The following is a 24399-nucleotide window of genomic DNA, read 5'->3' as shown; positions in this document are numbered from 1 at the left end:
GCTGGATATTTATACTGATATGGACTGGGTAATGTGTTAGGAATGAAAGGATGGCATATCGTTTAATGGAAATGAAAATTATTCACCTACAGAGGGCTTGAATTCAAAAACACCCCGAAAATCAAAGTGAAAAAATTATGCAGCAAGCTAGCCCATTTTGCTGAAATTTCATTGCAACAACTCAAAATGGTCCTCAGTAGTTTGTATGGCCCCGAAGTTATTGTATGCATGCCTGACAACATCAGGGCATGCTCCTAATGAGACGACGGATGGTGTCCTGGGGTATTTCCTCCCAGAGCATCACTGAGCTCCTGAACAGACTGAGGTGCAACCTGGCAGCACCAGATGGACCAAAACATAATGTCCCAAAGGTGTTCTTTTGGATTTAGGTCAGGTGAGCATCCTCCAGGAACTGGCTGCATGCTCTTGCCACATGAGGCCGGCATTGTCATGCACCAGGAGGAACCCAGGACCCACTGCACCAGCATAGGGTCTGACAATGGGTCCAAGGATTTCATCCCTATACCTAATGACAGTCAGGGTGCCATTATGTAGCATGTAGAGGTCTGTGCGTCCCTCCATGGATATGCCTCCCCAGACCATCACTGACCTACCACCAAACTGGTCATGCTGAACGATGTTACAGGCAGCATAAAGTTCTCTGCGGCTTCTCCGAACCCTTTCACATCTGTCACATATGCTCAGAGTGAACCTGCTCTCATCTGTGAAAAGCATGGGGCACCAGTGGTGGACCTGCCAATTCTGGTGTTCAATGGAAAATGCTAATCGAGCTCCACAGTGTCCGGCACAGAGCACACTAGAGGACGTCGGGCCCTCAGGCCACCCCAATGAAGTCTGTTTCTGATTGTTCAAAGACATTCACACCAGTGGCCTGCTGGAGGTAATTTTGTAGGGCTCTGGCAGTGCTCATCCTGTTCCTCCTTACACAAAGGAGCAGATACCAGTCATGCTAATGGGTTAAGGACCTTCTACCGCTCTGTCCAGCTCTCCTAGAGTAACTGCCTGTCTCCTGGAATTTCCTCCATGCTCTTGAGACACGTGTGCTGGGATACACAACAAACCTTCTGGCACTGACACGTGTTAATGTGCCATCCTGGAGGAGTTGGACTGCTTGTGCAACCTTTATAGGGTCCAAGTATCGCTTTGTGCTAACAGTAGTGACACTGACCCTTGCCAAATGCAAAACTAGTGAAAAAATGTCAGAAAAGATGAGTAGGGAAAAAAAATGTCAGACACTTCCACCTGAAAAAACATTCCTGTTTTGGAGGTCATCTCATTATTGCCCATCTAGTGCACCTGTTGTTAATTTTAATTAACAGCAAAGCAGCTGAAACTGATTAACAACCCCCTCTGTATACACCCCTCCCCCTCTGCTACTTAACTGACCAGATCAATATCCCAGGAGTTCTGATTCAAAAGTGTTCCTTAAAAAAATGTGAGCAGTGTATATACACATACAAAATAGATCCAGCGCTAATAACAAAATTGGTAAGTTTATGGGACACGAACATGAAAAATCAAAAGTGCTAATTTTAAAGGTTAATATGCGAACTATTGTCATAAAAAGTGTTTGGGGACCTGGGTCCTGCCCCAGGGGACATGTATCAATGCAAAAAAAAGTTTTAAAAACCGGATGTTTTTTTTGGGATCAATGATTTTAATAATGCTTAACCACTTAAAGACCCGCCTATTGTAAATGTACGTCCTCTTTTTAAACATGGATATCTCAGTAACGGCAGCAGCTGCTGCCACAACTGAGATATCCATGTTTTCAGCGGGCGGCCGTGTAAACGATAACGGCGGTCTCCGCGGCGGATTCGCCGCGAGATCGCCGTTATCGGTGGCGGGAGAGGGGCCCCCCCTCCCGCCGCTTTTCCGCGCCCTCCGCCGCTTACCGGAGCCGTCGGTAGCGGCGGAGGAGATCCGATGCTGCCGCCTGGAGAGTGAGGACTTGAGTGAGGGCAAGATGGCCCCCACCCGTCCTCATAGCTCTGCTGGGCGGAAGTGACGTCAAAACGTCAGTCCCGCCCAGCCTCTTAAAGAGACAATTTTTTTTTTGTCATTTTTTTAAATGACAAATTTTCCTTTTTTTTTTTTTTTTTTTTTTGCATTTAAGCCTAAATATGAGATCTGAGGTCTTTTTGACCCCAGATCTCATATTTAAGAGGACCTGTCATGCTTTTTTTCTATTACAAGGGATGTTTACATTCCTTGTAATAGGAATAAAAGTGATCATTTTTTTTTTTTTTTATATTTTAGTGTAAAAAATAATAAAATCAATAAAATTAAATAAGAAAACAAAAAAAAATTTTTTTAAAGCGCCCCGTCCTGACGAGCTCGCGCGCAGAAGCGAACGCATACGCGAGTAGCGCCCGCATATGAAAACGGTGTTCAAATCACACAAGTGAGGTATCGCCGCGATCGTTAGAGCGAGAGCAATAATTATAGCCCTAGAGCTACTCTGTAGCTCAAAAAATGCAACTTATAGAATTTTTTAAACGTCGCCTATCTAGATTTTTAAGGGTAAAAGTTTGACGCCATGCCACGAGCGGGCTCAATTTTAAAGCGTGACATGTTGGGTATCATTTTACTCGGCGTAACATTATCTTTCACAATATATAAAAATATTGGGCCAAATTTATTGTTGTCTAGTCTAGTCATATCGTCGACGTTTGGTATTTTGTTCATAAAGTGTGTTAATTGAGTGTGTTCAAGCCAAGCCATAGAAGGGTTGTGGCAGGAAAAGAGCATGTCCGGTAGGAGAATCGGTTGTTTAGCACGAAGCGTATGACTCAAAGGAGCCTCTGATTTTTGCCACATAAGAAATTTACACTGAGCACAAGTTCGGGGGAAAAGAGTTGATATCAAATAATGGAGTCAAGGGGCTGGGGCTCGAGAACAATAAACCTTTGGTAAGGTAGTTGTCCAAATTCGCAGCGTAGCGGAAGTCACAAGGGGTAATAGGTCTGTAGGGGGTCTGTGTGTCGGGTGTGTCCATGGAAGGGATGTGAGGTCGGGAGATATTTGGTCATTTTCTAATGACATCCACAATTTAGTGGAGAAACCTTGGTACCAATCTACTATTTTGATCAACGATGCAGCGTGAAAGTACAGCCGTTATAGGGACATAAATTACAACTAATTTCTCCACTATCTATTACACTTTTGAAGGCCCTGACGCACCAGGACAGTGGAATTACTCACAAAATGACCACATTTTGGAAAGAAAACACCTCAATGTATATTCTGAGCAAAACTTTTTTTATGTTTTTGGAAAATGTGGAAAGAAAATGTAAACGCATTTTTATTTTTTTACACAAAGTTGTCCATTTATAAGATATTTCTAACACATAGCATGTACATACCAAAATGTATACTCCTCCTGAGTATAGCAATACCACATGTGGGACTTTTACACAGCCTGGCCACATACAGAGGCCCAAAATGCAAGTATCGCCTTCAGGCGTTATAGGAGCATAAATTACACATCTTATTTCCTGACTACCTATTAGCCTGGGTTCACACTATTGTGAATAGCAAGAGATTGTGACCGACTCTCTATGGAGCCGGTGCACATATCTCCGATGCGGCTCTGGCGCAAATTTGCACAGGAGCCCTGTGCGTCTTATGGTCCATTTCATGTCCGAATTCAGCCAAAGAGTGGGGCTTTAATCGGACCTGAAACAATGAACCAGGACGCACAGAACCCCTGCTGGGATACGCATCGTATTGGGTGTGAACCGGGCCTTACATTACTGAAGGCTGTTTTTTTCTCTAACACATAGCATACACATACCAAGAATTGCACCCAAAAATACTTTCTGCTAAGCAAAGGTTAAACAAAAGATTACCTGTGGTTTTAGTAGTGCAGTTGTTCACAGAGGAGAGCATTGGTTCAGGCAGCAGGCAGGGACGTGGTCAGTGACAGCAGACAGAATTGTCCAGGCAGCAGGCAGGAATATTTTCCATAGTCAGTGCAGGCAAGGATACTGCCCATATACATTCCAGGGTCAGTACAGGCAGCAGGCAGAGATATTGTCAGCACAGCCAAAATATTGGTCCTGGTAGTAGGCAGGAACATGGTCCATAGCACAAGTATCAGGCAGAGGTGTGGTCAGTTCATGCAGCAGGCAGAGGCATGATGGCCGGAAGTCGGCAGCAGGCAGAAATATTGGGCTTAGGGCCTCAGTCAGGGAAGAATGTTGACGGGATAGAAGCTTCTCCCACCTGAATCTCTTTGAAGCCTCTGGTCTCCAGACCCTAATCTGGGAATGAGAAAACCAAAAAACGTCTGCTATGTAACTATGATGGCACTGATGGGCACTGTAGCAAACTGTTACAACTCTGCGTGAGGGCCATCAATAGGAGATGAGCTCATGTGTTTACATTTATGATCGCTTGTCATTGGACACAGCAATCGTGTGGTAAATGGCTGCTGCGATTGGCCATTTACCAATATCTGTGATTGGCTGTGTTTAAGGAACTTGGCAATCACAGATTCTTCCCTATGTGCGTGGGAACGCCCTCTTAGCATTGTAAGCCCATGCTCTAGCCGTCTTTTGGTTATAGTGCAGGTGAGAAGCGGTTAATGTAGAATTAAAAGATTTAAAATTCTGATCATTGTGTCTGAGGAAGTGGATGTTGAAATGCAAAACAATATTGTTGAACCTCTTCATTGTTGGTACTCTCTCCAGTATTAATGAACATACAATGAACCAGAAGCAGTGGCGGCTGGTGCTCACATTTTTTGGGGGGGGGGCGCAGCCACTGTGCCATCAATTGTTACTACTGTGCCCATCAATTGTCACCACTGTGCCATGCCGATGCAGCCACTGTGCCATCAAACGCAGCCACTGTGCCATGCCATCAAACACGGCCACTGTGCCCTCAATTGTCACCACTGTGCCATCAATTGTCACCACTGTGCCATCAATTGTCGCCACTGTGCCCCTCAATTGTCACCACTGTGCCCATCAAATGCAGCCACTGTGCATTCAAATGCAGCCACTGTGCCATCAATTGTCACCACTGTGCCATGCCATAAATTGTCGCCACTGTGCCATCAATTGTCGCCATTGTGCCCTGCCATCAATTGTCGCCACTGTGCCATCAATTGTCGCCACTGTGCCCATCATTTGTAGCCACTGTGCCCTGTAAAATGCTGCCACTGTGCCCATCAATTTTCTCCACTATGCCCTGTAAAATGCTGCCACTGTGCCCATCAATTTTCGCCACTGTGCCCTGTAAAATGCTGCCACTGTGCCCTGTAAAATGCATGAATCTATGTATTGTTTTTTTTTTTGTGAGCTGGCGCCATCTGGTGGTGAGCCGTTGTTATTACAAGTTATTACCACCAGATGTGAGCTGGCGCCATCTGGTGGTGGCCGTTTGTATTACAAGTTATAAACAAAGAGGATGGGGGTAGTGGCACTATCTGTGTGTACCCTGTATGACCAGGGTGTGATCTGGCTGAAAAGCCTGTGAGTATCCTAACGCCAATCAGCGAGGATCATAAGTGGATAACACAAAATAATATAATGAAGTGAAACCGAATGGCCACTAGATGGCAATACTGATGGTTCTGTGATCTGACTAAAAAAGTCAAAATAATTAGTGCTTATGCACTAAGAGTGTGACCAGCTGATTAATAACAGCTTATAAAACAATAATATTAAATTTAAATGTATAAGCCACTGTGTAGGGTGAGTGGTTCTATTCAGTGAACCAGTGAACATATGTGAAATATGTTAGCCACAGGTGTCAGCAAACCTAATATGCGAAGTAAACAATATAATTTGACAACCATCTGTTAAATAAATAAATAAATCAAAAAAGGTCATAGGCACTTGTGACATTAAACAACAGCATAAACCAGTTCATTCAGAGGGTGTCATCTGAGTTGCTTAATAAGTCGGCAATCATAAGCCAAAAAATATATAGTATATCATCCGCAGATACCAGCAGGAAGTGGTATGCTAAATATATTGAAATAATAATGTAATAGTAAATCTGTTGAAAGATGAGTATAGAACAAAGTCCTTCCAACTTGTAACAGTAGGTAAATGACAGCTTAAACAGTTCATTCAAAAGGGTGCCATCTCAGTGACTTGCTTGGTGGACAAACTTGATTTTCCACAGCTTGGACCTCTAGGCACTGGATTTCCCGGCGTTCCCTTTATTCCAAAGTAGGACTGGGTAGTTATCTTTGTATACCTCCAGAAAAAAGGACAGAAACTCCCATAGCGTAGTAAGTTTTGAAATAGCCTATGGGCTAGGTTTTATTGGCAGTGCCAGCAAAAATAAAATTAAAATGAAGTGACAAGAATACAAAAACTAACAGGGGCTAAATAATAAAATGAAAATATGAAAGTAAAAAATCCCAGCCGTGGGATGTAAAAACAAAGTCTGCAAATCCAGCAGTGTTCCCACAACGCACTAACAGTCCGGCGCTTGTGACTGAGCTGTAGAGCGGCGTGCGCTCCAGGTGCGTTCTAATATTGTTTACTTCGCATATTAGGTTTGCTGACACCTGTGGCTAACATATTTCACATATGTTCACTGGTTCACTGAATAGAACCACTCACCCTACACAGTGGCTTATACATTTAAATTGAATATTATTGTTTTATAAGCTGTTATTAATCAGCTGGTCACACTCTTAGTGCATAAGCACTAATTATTTTGACTTTTTTAGTCAGATCACAGAACCATCAGTATTGCCATCTAGTGGCCATTCGGTTTCACTTCATTATATTATTTTGTGTTATCCACTTATGATCCTCGCTGATTGGCGTTAGGATACTCACAGGCTTTTCAGCCAGATCACACCCTGGTCATACAGGGTACACACAGATAGCGCCACTACCCCCATCCTCTTTGTTTATATATGTATTTCTGTTTGCCTTGGTAAACATGTTTTAGGGGGGGCAGCAGTCTGTTCACATTCACCTTCCTCACATTCACCTTTCATACGCGCAGGTTTCGCTTTTTCTTTTTTTCTTTCTTTGTATTACAAGTTAAGCATTACAAGTTAAACAGCAATTCTAATGTCATTTTTCACTATTTTTCAATGCCATATTCTTCCCTCTAATTAGAACCCCCAAACATTATATATATTTTTTATCCTAACACCCTAGAGAATAAAATGGCGACCTTTGCAATACTTTCTGTAATGCCGTATTTGCGCAGCTGTCTTACAAGCGCACCTTTTTGGGAAAAAATTACACTTTTTTTAATTAAAAAATAAGACAACAGTAAAGTTATCCCCATTTTTTTTAATATTATGAAATAATAATGCTTACACTTATATAGCGCCAATTACACCGTTGCCGATGTATCTAAGCGCTGATAATGGTTGACATTATTACCCAACTCAATGGTACTCATTTTACCGACCTCGGAAGGATGAAAGGCTGAGTGGACCCCGCCGGGATCGAACCTGCACCCTTGGGACACAGGCAATCACAGACTGCTGCAAAGGAGCATTAGCCCCCTGCGCTATCTTACCAGCTAAAGAAAGATAATGTTACGCCGAGTAAATTCATACCCAACATGTCACGCTTCAAAATTGCGTCCGCTCGTGGAATGCCGACAAACTTTTACCCTTTAAGATCTTCATAGGCGACGTTTAAAAAAATCTACAGGTTGCATGTTTTGAGTTACAGAGGAGGGCTCTACCAATCGTGGCGATACCTCACATGTGTGGTTTGAACACCATTTACATATGCGGGCGCTGCTCACGTATGTGTTCGCTTCTGCGTGCAAGCTCATCGGGACGGGATGCGTTTTCTGGCTCCTAACTTTTTTAGCTGGCTCCTAGATTCCAAGCAAATTTGTCAACCCCTGAACTACAACTATCAGCGTGGTCATATAGTCCCTCTTGTTTTCAATCTTCGTGGATTGGAATATTTTTTGTATATGCAGTTGGGGACTGAACTATATCTGACCAAATTAATGGTGCATATCTTTAGCCTCGGTTTTTTCTTTATTTTTTTTTTCAATGGGCTACAACAGTATGATGGAGGCATTGTTCTTTATTTACTTCTCTTCCCCTTTTGTGATGTTAACATTGTATTATACGACCCTCCCCTAGCCAGCACTATTATTGGGTGATAGGCAGGGCAGGACTTAGGGTGGTGGGGGCCCCTGGGCTTGAGTGTTGAAGGGGCCCCCTGGAGCCGAGAATTGGGGGGGTCGAAGATGTTGAGCCGGGGGGGTGCCTCTCACCTGTGCACAGAATGTGTCGGCTCTCTTCCCTTCAGCAGACATCCACACACCGCTCCGGTACCTCCTGGGGGGGTTTTGCAATTGTTGAGTGGGGGGGGAGTGCCTCTCACCTGTGCCGACAGCCGGGGCCACAGACTGTCATTAGCCCGGCTGTCGGCTTTCTTCCCTTCAGCAGCCACAGTCCTCCACACACCGCTCCGGTTCCTCCTGCTTCCGTGCTGCCTCCTCTTGCAGTCGGGGAAAATTAACCCTTTCGCAGGACTGCGGGAAGAAGCTGTCTGTGCGGGAGAGTCCCGCAGAATCCGTGCGTGTTGGGAGGTATGGGCAGGGCCGCCATCAGGAATTTTGGGGCCCCCTTACTAGGGTTGCCACCTGTCCAGGAATCACCCGGACAGTTCGGGTTTGGGATCTTGTGTCCGGGTTTCAGTCTGCCTGAAACCCGGACACATTATTTAGACTGGGCTGTGGCTCCCCAAGTAACTAAGGGAAGCCACACAAACATCTGTTGCCATTCGGGAGATGCGGGCCGCTGTCTGGGGGCAGGTTTGGCATCACTGAGGGGGAGCCATGAGCAAGAGCAGTTTGGCCACACCCACTGTTTGCCGCAGCGCGCTGCATTACCACTCTCCTTGAGGCACCCAAAGGTGCCCCAGGTCTTTTATAATCCTATTGTGTATACTAGGAAAAAAAATGTGCCCTGTGTTCGGGTTTGGCTTGAAGAAAAGGTGGCAACTCTACCCCTTACACAGCTTAAGGCATGGGCCCCCTGGAGCAGAACTGGGGGGGGGGGGGTGCTGCCGCCTGAAATTGAGAAGCGGGGGCGGCTGCCGCAAATTGAGAAAAATATATATACAGTATATATAAAAAAGGGGGTAGCCATCCCACCCTGGGGACCTCTGGGCCCTTTAAAAAAAAGAAAAAAGAAACCTCTGGGCCCTTTAATAAAAAATAAAATAAAAAATAAAATAAAAAATACATAAAAAACGAGAGGTTGCCATTTGGGGCCTCTGGGCCCCTCTGGGCCTTTGAATAAAAAATAAAAAAATATAAACAAAAATAAACATTTATAAAAATAAATAAAAAAGGGGGGGTTGCCACATGGGGCCCTGTGGACCTCTGAGCCCTTTTAAAGTGGAGTTTCCATCCCATTTTTTTTTTCATTATTGTGCTCATTGGACCTAAAGGAAAAAAAAAATGTTTTTACTCATCTGGAAATGCCTGTTGCTATGCGGTTCCACGAAATCTGCCTTTATAATCGCCTATGATTCTGACATCTCCCTCTAATGCTCCTGGGAAATGTGTGTCATCATTTCCCAGGATGCAGTGCGCTGTCCAATTATCACTTCCCATCCAAGACTTCCAGGAAGTAAATGCTTGTAGGCTTCACAATGCCCACAAGCAAAATTACTATAGACATAGTTTTATAAACTATCTTTTTTAAATATCTATGCGGATCGGCGGCGGATTGTAAAATAGTAAGTGGCCGGATTTATATTATAAAAATGCAGGATGAAAGGACATACATTTAAAAAATGCTAATTGTGGTTGGAACCCAAGCTTTAATAAAAAAAATATATGTATAAAAAAAAATTAAAAATGTTTTATAAAAAAAAAAGGGGTTGCCATCCGGGGGCCCTGGAGACCTCTGGGCCCTTTAATAATAATAATAATAATAATAATAATAATAATAAAAATATATATATATTTTTATATATATATAAAAAAACATTGGGCGGGGGCCCATGGGCTTGAGCCCAGTCAAGCCCAATGGTAAGTCCGGCCCTGGTGATAGGAATTATTTGCTGTGACTACTTGCTTTTTTGCTCAACCTGGTGTGACAGAGGGGCTAAGGCCCCTGAGGGGGTTAAGGCAAAGTACAAAGGACCTATCTTTAACCAGCGGCTCCTTAAGAATAGTGCTACAAGTGTTTTTAACTGATGGAATGCTTTTTGAAAAAAACAAAAATTGTGAATAGTCAATATTTACTCTAGAACAGAACTGCAAATGTTTGGCTTTGTTAGCAATATTTTTATGACATTAACAAACCGTTCTAATGTTAAAACTTGCTTAATAGGTTTACCTGGTCATCATTAAGAGTTGATCGCAACATTATGACATTCTTGTCTGGACAATACACTGAGCCTTTCGACATTGAATTTCGTGAACTCTATGCAATATCAGAGGAAGTGAATCTTTACAAAGAGCTTTCCTTACCTGATGTGCGACCTAGTCCCATGGTGGGTACCAGGCCACGTTCATCTACTGTGGCTCGTAAGCTTATAAATCCCAAATATTCATTGGTGGTGGGAAGGAGTCTCGCTCCAGGTGAAATGTTAAGATTTGGCACTCCAAATCCACCAACTACTGGAGATAAGGGGGAAACTGAAGGAGATAAAAGACTGGAAAAATACCTACAGGACCTAATTAATATTGAGCAAGAATTACCAGAAATTGTAAATTTAAGCAGCCTTCCAAAAGTGGCTGCTAGAAAAAATAAAGAAACAGGAAAAGATACTGAAGAGAGTCAAACAAATAAATCTCCTAAGAAATCAAGATTTAGCTTTTACAAACGGAAATCTAGTGCTCAAGAGAAGGAAGTGGAAGAAGGCTTTGTTATAGTGAACAAGCCAACACAGACTTCAAATCAAAAAAACAGCTTTAGCAGCCATCAAGATCTGAGAGCTTCAGGTAAGATTTCATACAATATACAATTATTTTGAATAGTAATCATGAAACTAAATGAATACTCATAATGGAAAGAACAAAATTATTCCAGTGAATTTATTTATATGAATGTTTTTTATTTTATTTATTTTTGAAAAGAAGGTTTTATTAGTGACGCACCATTTGCTGCAGTGCAAAAAGGGTCCGCCCGACACTGCACGTTGACATCACGTGTAGCGCCTCCACTCCACTCCACTGTGCTGCTGCCAGTGGTGTCACTAGGGCTGGTGTCACCTAGTGCAGTAAAACATGGTGTCACCCCCCCCCCCCCCAAAAAATATATTTTCCTTTTTTCTGAAAGTGTGCCCAAGATGCAGACTTTTGGGGCGTTTTCAGAAAATGTAGAAAAAAATACGCAACCTAAGAGAAATCTATAGCATTGCATCTATAACTGCTGGTAAAATGTAGGAAGACCCCCTTTACATTACATAGCCCCCACACCTATGGACCCCTTTACATTGCACAGCCCCCATTGACACCAATGCTGTGGAGGTAATTATAGCATCCACTGACATCATTGCTTGGAGTTATTAACAAATGGCCTTATTTTACTCCTGCTCTATTTCCATGTGCCTTGCTGCGAAAAAATGACATTTACAGCGTATTATGCATTCGTAGAACAGGAATAAAATAAAATTATGGGAGCATTGGAACTACTAAAATAAATACTGTTATAATTTGTGAGCGATATTGGTATTGAATTAATTAAAGTTGTTGTAAACCTTTGTGTTTTTTCACCTCAATGCATCCTATGCATTAAGGTGGAAAAAAAACTGGCAGTCGCCCCCCCCCCCCCCCCCAATTTTACTTACCTGAATCCCTTCATCTCCTTGGCGGGGACGCGCTGTCCTCCTCTCCATGGAGTCCCGGCTTTGATTAGATAGATCGATAGCAGCGCAGTCATTGTCTCCCGCTGCTGTCAATCAAATCCAATGATGCGAGTGCTGGGGGTGGGGCCAAGTCATACACTTGCCATCTATGGACGCCGAATGAATGAATGAATGAATCAGGAATGTGCCCGCAAGGTAACCCCCAGAAGAGGGTGTTCTGGGCCACTCTGTGCAAAACGAGCTACAGTGGAGGGAAGTTTGATATGTTTGTTATTATTTGTTTTTTTTTAACAAACCTTTTGTATCACTTTAATGGCTTGTTTATACCAGAAGGTGGTGCAGGAAATCCATGTTCCGTGTGCGTTTCCCATTTTGCGTTCAAAATGCACTGGGTATGTGATCTCCTGCAGGTGTTTATATATTTTTCTAAGGACACCTCTAACACAGATCACAACTGCAGTGCTTTTGCCTGCCCCAGATCTCATGGTACCATAGTACCATGCAATTTGGTGCAGTACGCTTTTGAAAAAGTAGTGTGTGCATTACATTTTTGTGCAATCCAATGTGATTTCATCCCAGTTAAATGAATGAGCTGAAAATTGCACCGCATGGAGTTGCACAGGAATCCAGCAGGCATTTTCAAAGCTGCATTGGAAAAACAACAAGCAAAATATGGAACAGCAAGCAAGTAAAGTCAAAACAAAATATGACTCTCAGGCAGAAAAAAAACACCCCACCCTCTTCTCTCAGCACACCAGCTGAGGGCAGCGAACACCATGCCAACCCACACCCCCTTATCACAAGCTCACCTCGGAGGACACTGGCAGGAAGGGTGGCTGGTTCAGCCTCGGGTACACCAGGGCAGCAGCTAAGGAGGTCCAGAAGACACGGTAGCAGCTGCGCCGACCGAGCAGAGAATAGCAACAGGCCTGGCTCGGCAGTGCAGCAGTGGTGGGAGGAGTGAGGTGGGAAATACAGATCAGACCATTGCTGCCGCAGCGCAGGGGGTGATCTGACTGAAAAAAAAAAATCCCATAGGGAACTGCCAGGGCTCTCCACACCATCGGTAAGTGGTGTCACTCGACCCAGAGGTGGACCGCTATCCCCATTAGATATGCCACTGACATCCCCCCAATGTGTGGCACCCAGGGCGGACCGCACTCCCGCCCCACTGTTGGTACGCCCCTGACTGAGGTGTAAGCATTTTTAAGGAGAAACTTCTCCTAGATCAAACCAGTAATACTGTTGAATGGATAAATGTTTTCTAGCAACAGGAAATGTTTTTGCTCTGTCTACCTGACAAATTAGTTATTTTTGAACTTCTGATTAATGAATGAATAAATGTTTGTTTCACTTACAACAGGGAAGATTTCTGGTCTGTCCATCTCACAGATAAGGATGGCCCGAACACCCCCCAGTTCGGTTCGCACCAGAACTTGCTGAACAGGCAAAAAATGTGTTCGAACACACAAAACCCATTAAAGTCTATGGGACACGAACATGAAAAATCAAAAGTGATCATTTTAAAGGCTTGTATGCATGGTATTGTCATAAAAAGTGCTTGGGGACCCGGGTCCTGCCCCAGGAGACATGTATCAATGCAAAAAAAAAAAAGGTTTAAAAACGCCTGTGATTTTAATAATGCTTAAAGTGAAACAATAAAAGTATAAAATATTCCTTTAAATTTCGTACCTGAGGGGTGTCTATAGTAAGCCTGTAAAGTAGCGCATGTTTAGAACAGTCCCTGCACAAAATTACATTTCAAAAGGAAAAAAAAGTAATTTGAAACTACTCGCATGTATAATGAATTGTCGGCAATACAGATAAGTCATTGAAAAAAACTGCATTGGTCCCTCCCCTCCCAGTCCATTACCAGGCCCTTCAGGCCTGGTATGGATATTAAGGGGAACCCTGCACCAAATAAAAAAAAACTGGCGTAGGAGTCCCCCTCAAAATCAATACCAGACCCTTATCCGAGCACGCAACCTGGCAGGCCGCAGGAAAATAGGGGGGACGAGAGAGCGCCCCAATCCTGAACCATACCAGGATGTCCCCATGTTGATGGGGACTAGGGCCTCATCCCCACAACCCTTGCCCGGTGGTTGTGGGGGTCTGCGGGTAGGGGGCTTATCGGAATCTGGAAGTTCCTTTAACAAAGAAGACCCCCAGATCCCGGCCCCCCCATGTGAATTGTTAACGGGGTACATTGTACCCCTACCATTTCACAAAAAAAGTGTTAAAAACCAGAGTACACAGCTTTATTAAAAATATAAAAATGATAAAAAAAATTCCAGCGATGTAAATCCACTCTGCGGAGGATACGGAGAAAAAAAACCCACTCTGCGGAGGATACGGAGAAAGAAAATCAACGCCGACACGATCCTCCCTCCATGACAGGCACTCGCCGAATGACGCTCTCTCACCATGACAGCTGTTAAATATCATCATACGGCAGGTGCCTCCCATGGAGGCAGGATCGAGTCAGCATTTTTTTTCCTCCGTATCCTCGATTGTGAATGGATTAAATCGCTGGATTTTTTTTTCTTTTTTTAATAAAGGACTCGTCCCAGCTGTCTACTGTGATTTAAAAAAAAATACCAATTCACATGGGGGGTAGGATCTGGGGTCCCCTTTGGTAAAGGGGGCTTCCAGATTCCGATAAGCCTCCCGCCCGCAGACCCCCACAACCACCGGCCAAGGGTTGTGGGGATGAGGCCCTTGTCGTCATCAACATGGGAACATCCTCCCGGTGTTGAGGGCATGTGGCCTTGCACGGTTCAGGAGGAGGGGGAGCTCTTTCATCCCCCCTCTTTTCCTACGGCCTGCTGGGTTGCATGCTCGGATAAGGGTCTGGTATGGATTTTTGGGAGGAACCCCATGACATTTGTTTTTAAATTTGCTGCAGGGTTCACCTTAATATCCATACCAGACCTGAAGGGCCTGGCATGCAATTTGGGGGGACCCCCCACACATTTTTTTTCTGGGTTTCCCTTAATATTCATACCAGACCTGAAGGGCCTGGTATGGAATTTGGGGGGACCCCCCCACACATTTTTTTTTGGTTCTGGGTTTCCCTTAATATTCATACCAGACCCAAAGGGCCTGGTAATGGACTGGGGGGGAACCATGCCGTTTTTTTAGATGACTTTTATCTGTATTGCCGGGACCCGACAATTCTTTATAGCCCCGAGTAGTTTTGAATGAGTTTTTTTCCTTTTAGAAATCTCATTTTGTGCAGAGACTGTTCTAAACACAGGGGAAATGCGCTACTTTACAGGCATACTTTAGACACCCCCCAGGTACGAAATTTAAAGGAATATTTTTTTACTTTTATTGTTTCACTTTAAAGCGGAGGTTCACCCAAAAAACAAGCATCTAACATTACATTCAGTATACCTCAAACATGTACAGTATGCCGGTGTTTTTTTTGGGTGGGTGTACATACGGTATTATCTGTATTTTCCTCCTGGCTTCCGGGTACTCGCTCCCGCGGGACTGGTCGTTCCTGTGCAGTTCCGCAATGTCATCTGGGACTTCGCCCATATGATTGACGTGCCTGAGAAAAACTCCCCCCGGCGGATAAGGCGCGTCACTACTTTCCGAAAGTAGCCAAACCGCGAGTCGGCTCTATATGGCGCCTGCGCACCGACTAGGAGCCGTGTAGAGCTGACTGCGCAGGCGCCGTATAGAGCCGACTCGCGGTTCGGCTACTTTCGGAAAGCCGTGACGCGCCTTATGCGCCGGTGGGAGTTTTTCTCAGGCACGTCAATCATATGGGCGAAGTCCCAGATGACATTGCGGCACTGCACAGGAACGCCCAGTCCCGCAGGAGCGAGTATCCGGAAGCCAGGAGGAAAATACAGATAATACAGTATGTACACCCCCCTCAAAAAAAAACACCGTTATACTGTACATGTTTGAGGTATACTGAATGTAATGTTAGATACTTGTTTTTTGGGTGAACCTCCGCTTTAAGCATTATTAAAATCACTGCTCCCGAAAAAACGGCTGTTTTTTTGCATTGATACATGTCCCCTGGGGCAGGACCCGGGTCCCCAAACACTTTTTATGACAATACAATGCATATAAACCTTTAAAATGAGCACTTTTGATTTTTCATGTTAGTGTCCCATAGACTTTAACGGGGTTCCGCGGCTTTCAAATTTTCCCCAAACTCAGCATATTGTTCGGTGTTCGTTAGAACACCTGAAAACCAAAGTTTGGCCCGAACTTATGCTCGAGCCGAACTGTTCGCCCATCCCTACTCACAGATCAGCTCTTATAACAACAATCTCAGTGTGCGATACAGAGACTTTTACCAGGTACAAAACATACCTCTCTTGATTTGTCTGATCAATACATGCAGCCACAGCTCTTTCACATTCAGTATGACTCACAAACAAGATCCCAGAATTGTCTATAGCCAGGCCCGGACTGGCCATAGGGCACACCGGGGATTTGCCCGGTGGATCGAGGCCGCCGGGCTCAACCTCTGGGCCGTGGTCTGATGCCTGTTGATGACTGCCACGGCCTGGAGAGGGTTAACACAGACCGGGGTCTCCGCTCACCTTCCACTGTGTGGCCGTGCCTATGTCTCCTCTCCAGGGGCAGGAGGAGCCGGAGATCTGTACACGGAACAGCGTGACTCACGCTGTGTGAGTGCAGTGATCCATAGTTGCTAGGCAGCATGTCAGATCCAATCAAAACAGTGATCGCTGTCCACACAGGCGCTCTGCGGCCGACGATAGCTAGGCAACGGAAGCTGCCAGGGCTGGGGCCGCTGAGGTCATGGAAACGGATGATGTCAGGAAACCCCGCCCACCTAGGCAGATTACTTCCTTCCAAACTGAAGGAGACGGTACACGTGAGAAGTGAAGCCATCAGATTGGGAGACAAGGAAAGGAGACACAGAAGGAAAACAGGTAAATGGGAAAAGGCAGTGAACGGAGTAATGGAGGACACAGGAAAGTGTAAATAGATAAAGATGAATGGTGGCAAAAAGGAGATAAGAAAGGGGGAAGAAGAGGGGAAGGAGTAAAGTAGAACTGATAGAGAAAAAGGGGGATATATAAAGAGAAAGAGAGAAAAAGGAGAAAAAAGAGACAAAGGAGAGGAAAATAAGAGAAAAATAAAAAAGGATAAAGATAGAGAAATAAGAATAGTAAAAAAGGAAGAAATGAGTGGGAGAAATAGACAAATTAAGAGGATAAGGTGAAACAGAAAAATGTTGGAAAATAACTGTTGGTGATTGGTAGGGGCACTGTGATGAAAAGGGAACTGCACTGTAAAGGGGGGCTGTAATCATTACAGTGCAGTCACCTTTATTTCACAGTGCCCCATTACATTATAGTGAGGAGGATCGACTGCGCGATTATCCCGTCACTGATCGCCCTCGTGAACAGGCGGTTGCTGAAAAATTGGCTGCTCAGCCTAAATTGCCCAGGCCTATTTTTGTACCAGTCCGGGCTTGTCTATAGCAGATCGTGGTAATGAAGCTCTGTGCCTCCTGTGTTGCAGATCACTTTCTCCAGCTGTTTAATAAATTCTTGCAGCAAAGTTTCAGTCCCACCCTATATAAAGAGGCAGTCATCAATGTACCTTTTCCAAAATAGAAGGTCAAGGCCGATCTTACCGTTACTAAACAGGTGCTTCCAAGTACCCATAAACAGATTTGCCTATCTTCCTGGCTGATCCATTAGGCCGGGTACACACGAACAAACATGTACGGTGAAAGCGGTCCGTCAGACCGTTTTCACCGTACATGTCTGCCAGAGGGCTTCTGTACGATGGTTGTACACACCATCGTACAGAAGTCCGCGCGTAAACAATACGCGGGGCGTGTCTGCGTCGTCGCCGCGACGATGACGCGGAGACGTGGGCGGGCCTGCCATTTAAAGGCTTCCACGCATGCGTCGAAGTCATTCGACGCATGCGAGGGACGGCGGGCGCCTGGACATGTACGGTAGGTCTGTACTGACGACCGTTCATGTCCGAGCGGGCAGGATTCCAGCGGACGGTTTTAAAACACGTCCAGGAATATTTGCCCGCTGGGAAAAGGCCCGGCGGGCAAATGTTTGCTGGAATTCGGCCCGCTCGCGCCCACACACGACCGAACATGTATGCTGAAACTGGCCCGCGGACCAGTTTCAGCATACATGTTTGGTCGTGTGTACGGGGCCTTAGACAACCGTGCCTTGTGCCTTGATTTCTGCTGAACTTTGAACTCTTTGCTCCTCCCATAACTTCCTGTTTTAAGCCATGTCTCTGCACTTGCAATGCATGTCTCTGCACTTCCTGTTTGCCAGGTTATTGTGTTTCTCCAGTAGGGATGAGCCGAACACCCCCCGGTTTGGTTCGCATCAGAACATTCGAACGGACCGAAAGTTTGTGCGAACTTTCGAACCCTGTTAAAGTCTATGGGACTCGAACGTCAGAAATCAAAAGTGCAAATTTTGAAGGCTAATATGCAAGTTATTGTCCTAAAAAGTTTTGTTTGGGGACCCGGGTCCTGCCCCAGGGTACATGTATCAATGCAAAAAAAGTTTTAAAATGGCCGTTTTTTCCGGGAGCAGTGATTTTAATGCTTAAAAAAAAGTGAAATATTCCTTTAAATATCGTGCCTGGGGGGTGTCTACAGCATGCCTGTAAAGTGGCATGTGTTTCCCGTGTTTAGAACCATCCCTGGACAATATGACATTTCTAAAGGAATAAAAGTCATTTAAAACTGCTTGCAGCTTTAATGTCATATAGAAAATAGGAACAAAGCCGTGCCATAAACAATAAACTACATTAATAGTGATTGCCAGAAGTGTATATGTGTCAAGTCCATATGTAAGGGTTAGTCCCCTTTCACACTTATACGACTTGTCTCACGATTTTGGACTGCAAAATCGTATGACAAGTCATTCTCCATGATTTCCAATGAACACCATTCATACTGGCATGACTTTAGGTCGTGCCGACTTCAAAGTAGTCCCTGCACTACTTTGGTACAACTTCCATGCGAGTTGATGTCCATAGACCTCAATGTTAAACCCTCAAGTACCATGCAAATCGTACCTGAATAATATAGACACAATTTCAGTCCGATTTCAATACAACTTTGTAAGCACAAGCAGCTTTGTAACCCTTGTCCCACCCAATCCTTTCAGCATAGTAGCCCCTCTCAAGCACATTTTTCCACCACACATTCACTTCCTGGTTATTCCCTCAGGAACAATGTGCTCCAAACAGGTAAAAAAAGAGACGTCTTGGATAATGAGCAAATCATTCGATTTATCTGTGAGTGCCCAGCTATTTATGATTTATGTGACCCAAACTACAAAGACAATATCCCACTGACCACCAATGAAGGTGACATTCTTCCCACTGACCACCAATGAAGGGAACATTCTTCTCACTGATCACCAATGTAAGGAGCATTCTTCCCACTGACCACCAATGTAAGGAGCATTCTTCCCACTGACCACCAATGTAAGGAGCATTCTTCCACTGACCACCAATGTAAGGAGCATTCTTCCCAATTTTGTTTATTAAAAGTCTTGCAAACAAAAAGCATAAAATCACTATATATAAAAAATACATAAATATATACATATTTACATAAATGAAAATAAATATAGCAAATCTGCTCTCAAACAAAAGACTTTACAGCAAAGCAAAAATCATGTAACCACTGGTGAAATAAATCCTACTACAACTCACACCACTACACCAGACAAACCTACAAGGTCAAGAAACAAACCCGCACCCATTATGCATGCAGCCCTTCTTCAAAAAGATACTAACCAACAAAAGCTAAGGGAGTGAAAGAGACAGAAAAGGAAAAGAACTCCTCACTCAGAGACGGGCAGCTCACCAAAGGCAGGTCTGATATTCCTCCACGCCCTTTTCCAGACCGCCCGAGGTTCCCTGCCCTTCTCAAGACCCCGAATTTTCCCAACCTCACCCAGAATATCGTGCACCACCACCTCGACAGAGAGGACTTTCTTCCGCAGGGTAATCTGGCACCGTGCATTCCATGTGAAGTAACGGACAACTATACTAACTAGAAAAAGTGTATTGAAATCAAAATCCCAGCAAGTCGGGAATGCCCCGTACACCCACTCCGCATAACTCATGCGATAGAAAAAGGGAATGCCTAGAGCCCTCCCCACCCTTTTATACACCTCTATGTTAAAGGGACACTGCAGCAAAAAGTGGTCCATAGACTCCACTTTACCAACACACTCCGCTCTAGGACAATCCCGATCATCTACAGAGTGATTCTTCAGGTTCCCTCTCACATAGAGCCTTCCATGGAAAGCGAGCCAGGCTTGATCCCTAAACTTCAGAGGCATTCTTTCTAAATTGATTAAACGCAATCCCTCCCTCATTACAGAGCCTGGGCAATCCCTTAAGGCCAGTGACACACTGAAAGCCAAGCTCAAAATTCTCTTCTCCAGAAGCTTCCTGGGGAGGGACTTGATATCCTCCACTGTCACCTGCCACTGCCGAAGTATTTTCAGACACGGGGCAACATAAGCCGGGAGCTTGCCATGTTGGACTCTCAGACTTTTCACTGGCCCGCCATCTTCCCAGCATCGCAGAAAAGGCCTAAAACAAGACTGAAAAATACCCACCCATCCTGGCGGGTTCTCTGCTAGCATGTTACCAAGATTGTACTTTAAAAAGAGCAGAGAAAAGAAAACTATTGGGTTGACCATTCCTAGGCCACCCTCCCGCCTAGACAGGTAAGTTACATTGCGTTTGATCAGGTTCAGCCTATTTCCCCATAACAGTTGGAAAAAACAGCTGTACACCCTTGCATAGACAGATGATGGCAAGATACAGACGAAGCTGACATATAAAAAGATTGGGACCAGGTACGTTTTGATCAAGTCAACCCTCTCCCTCAAGGAAAGCCTCCATTTCTTCCAGCTTGCTACTTTGGCATTGGCACACACCAACCTGCTTTCCCAATTTCGATGACCATAGTCACCAGGACCAAATTTGATGCCCAACACTTTAATTTCCTGCTGGGGCTCTGGGAAGGCATCCGGAAGTTCGAAGCTTTCACCCTCCTTACCCATCCAGAAAACTTCACTCTTTTCATGGTTGACTTTAGAACCAGAGGCCTCCGTGTACTGCTCTATCATAGAGACCACCTCCTGCGCCTCCTCCGTCCCAGAGACAATAACAGACACATCATCGGCATAGGCCACGACCTTCAAGGGCGGCACACCAGCAATGCCCAAAGGCACCCCGCACAACGATCCACACTCTAGCCTTTTTCTGAAGGGGTCGATTGCGAATACATATAGCAGGGGGCTCAGAGGACATCCCTGGCGCACACCAGAGCCAACCTCAAAAGGCCGTCCAACCCAACCATTAACCAGTGGGAAGCTCTCAGCCCCTCTATATAATGTCTTCAGACAATCTATAAACCTCCCCTGCAGGCCGTATCTACCAAGTAGCAAATACAGGTACTCGTGATTGACTCTATCAAAAGCCTTCGCCTGATCAAGTGCCAGCAAGTACTTTCTCCATCCGGCAGCCCTGCATCGTTCCAAAGCCTCCCGGACAGCTAAAATCGCTGAAAAGGTGCTTCTACCTTGGACTGAGCAGTGCTGATGACTGGACAACAAATCGCCTGCCACTGACGACAAGCGCCAAAAAAGAATCTTCGCCAAGATCTTTCTATCAACATTGAGAAGACTGATGGGGCGCCAGTTCTCAATCATTGAGGGGTCTTTACCTTTTGACAGAAGAATCACAGCGGATTGCCTCATGGAGGGAGGGAGCGAACCCTCTTCTAGACAGCTGTTATAAACCTCTGCTAAAAAGGGAGCCAGAATGGACTTAAAACACTTGTAGAATTCAGCTGTCAACCCATCTGGCCCAGGCGATTTTTTGGTAGCCAGCTTGTCTATAGCATGAACTACCTCATCCGCTGAAATTGGTTCTGTCAAATTCATCAAAGGCAATGTACCATTTCCCAGTCCTGGAGTAGAATCCAGAAAGCTTTCCATCTTGTCCCGACAAAGGTCCTTTCTTCCCAGAAGGTCAGCGTAATATGATCTGAAGATCTCCAGGATCCCTGATCTGGACTTCACCAGGGAACCCGTACCATCCCTCAGGCCTATGACCGTCTTAACTGCTATGCCTTGCTTACAGTTCTGGTAAGGATCGGGCGAGTGATATTTTCCATAATCCCTCTCCAGGACCAAGGAGGCACGCCGGTCGTATTGACACTTCCTAAGAAGAAACTTCACCTCAGAGATCTCCCCTGGATCTCCTCCATACGAGACAAGACGATCAAGCTTCCTCCGCAAATGCTGGTAGGCAATGTACATACCAAGCTGCTTCTTCTTACCTATGGCCTTGAAAAGTCCAATTGCCCTTTGTTTCACAAGCTCCCACCACTCTGACTTACTGCTGCAAAAGTCCAGAATAGAAACCTGTGCCTGAAAAAAATCCTCAAAGGATTGTCTTACCTCTACATCTTCCAGGAGAGCCGAATTCAGTTTCCAGGTACCCCTTCCCCTGGGTGGAGTGTCCGAGGCATTCAGAGTCACAGACAGCATACAGTGGTCAGAACTCCACCGCCCTCAACTCAGGAGCCGAGAAAGCAGAGTTCTCCTTTAAAAAAAACCTATCTATCCTACTCTGACTATTCCCTCTCTGAAATGTGAATCCCGTGCTGCCAGGGCAGTGCTTAATATGCACATCTACCAGGCCTGCTTGTCTCACCATACCTCTAAGAAAAACGCTATCGTATCCCAGCCTGTCTATGGAGCCTCTCCTGTCTTCAGGCCTAATGATGGTGTTAAAGTCACCTCCAAAGACAACCTGCTGGGACGTAAAAAGGAAGGGCTTGATCTCTGTGAGGAGGCATTTCCTGCCCCACCTTGACTGCGGCCCATAGATATTGATCAGGCGCAGGTCATGCCCCCTAACAGAAACGTCCAACACCATGCATCTACCTATTTCTACCTCAAATACCCGCCGGCACGTTACCATATCGGTTTTAAAAAGTACCGCAACTCCGCTGCAGGGCTCAGCCGCAAGAGACCAAAAGGAGGGACCGCATCTCCACTCCCTTTTTGCCAGATGGACATCGGCCAAAGTATGGAGCCAGGTCTCTTGCAAAAATAAAATCTCGGCATCAAACTCGCTGAGCAAAAATAAGGCCATATCACGAGCTCTTGCAGATTTAATGCTGGCGACATTAATGGTCGCCACCTTTATCGGAGGGGGAACTGCCATCAGGATGATTGGGGTAGTCGTTTCTTGACCTTCACCACACTCTCATCACCAGAAACCGCTCTCTTCAAACTACGTGACTCCCCCTCATCCATAGATGAAAAAGAGGAAGACAAAGACATCTCATCACCCGACAACACAGAAAAGGTGTTACCAAGGGGAACCCCTCTTGGATCCGACTCTGAGGAAGAGACGACTGGTTTTCTAGCCTTTCTCTTCTTTTTTTTTCTTCCTTCTGATCGTCTCCCACCCCTCCTCATCCGAATCCCCATCAACGGAATGTGAAACATGGGGTACGGACACCCTTCCATCAGCCCCACCCCCATCCAGCACCCCCCACATTCCCCTGACCACGCTTGCGCTGCCGAGGGGCAGGGACTGGAGGCTGAGTGGGAAGATCCGCTAAACCTGCCCCCCCAGCAGCCTCCGCCAGTCTGGAGGATCTACGAATAGATGTCACAGACACAGAAGGGACAGATTTAGGGACCACATCACTAGGGGGAACAGAAACAGATGTCACAGACACAGGAGGGACAATCTCAGGGACCACATCACTAGGGGGAACAGAAACAGATGTCACAGACACAGGAGGGACAACAAGAGTTTCAGTGGCCTCATCCTCCTTATCCAGCCTCTGCAGCTCAGCCTCCAACCCTGGCAGGTTATGTAATGCCTCCGGGCATTGACTGTAGGGGTGACCAAGTTTTTGGCACAAATTGCACCGAATGTCAGTACAGTCTTTAGCCAAATGGCCAAGCTCCTGGCACAAAGAACATTTCTTGCGGGTGCAGGTGGAGGCAAAATGGCCCTTGTCACCACATTTATTGCACACTTTAGGCTGACCCTGGTAAAAAATGGTCAGCCTGTCCCTCCCCAGAAAGGCTGAACAGGGCAGATGTTGAACAACATTTCCCTGCACCCCCAATTTTAGTGACACTGTCCAGGCCCCTGTCCATATCCCATGCTGATCAAGGACCTTCCGCAGTGGAGCGAGGACCTCACCATATCGGCGTAACCATACTAACAAATCAGCCTCTGGGATGGATTCATTACGCACAAGGATCGTCACTGATTTTATTAGAGGCTGCCTGGAAACCACCTTTGGCATCCAACCATTCCACTGCGGAAGGTCCCTGCGCCCCCTAAAACGTTCCCAAAATAAATCCAGACCCTCAGGCTTTACAAAGGATAAATTAAATTCCCAACTCCCGACGGGACAAATCAAAGCAAAAATGTCAGCGACTTTGAACCCCATTTCCAGGATCAACTCTGCCACCCTCCCCCTTACTGGTGGGGTCCCCTCCCCCTCCCACTTCAACTGGACCACGTTTCTCCACTTATACCCACCAACCAT

General features: G+C 45.4%; 1 protein-coding gene across 1 annotated transcript in view; it reads left to right on the top strand.

The window, feature by feature from the left end:
• The window catches only part of FAM83F (family with sequence similarity 83 member F), a 186971-nt gene that overhangs the window by 99694 nt on the left and 62878 nt on the right, over positions 1–24399 (top strand). Inside the window, exon 4 of the mRNA XM_040359580.1 lies at positions 10322–10935. Within this exon, the coding sequence (XP_040215514.1) occupies positions 10322–10935 (614 nt within the window). The remainder of the gene's footprint in view (positions 1–10321; positions 10936–24399) is intronic.

This window comes from Rana temporaria, chromosome 7 (assembly GCF_905171775.1).
Source record: "Rana temporaria chromosome 7, aRanTem1.1, whole genome shotgun sequence".
NCBI classification, from domain to species: Eukaryota; Metazoa; Chordata; class Amphibia; order Anura; family Ranidae; genus Rana; species Rana temporaria.
Note: the sequence above shows the minus strand (reverse complement) of the source record. Positions and strands in the feature narration are given on the sequence as shown.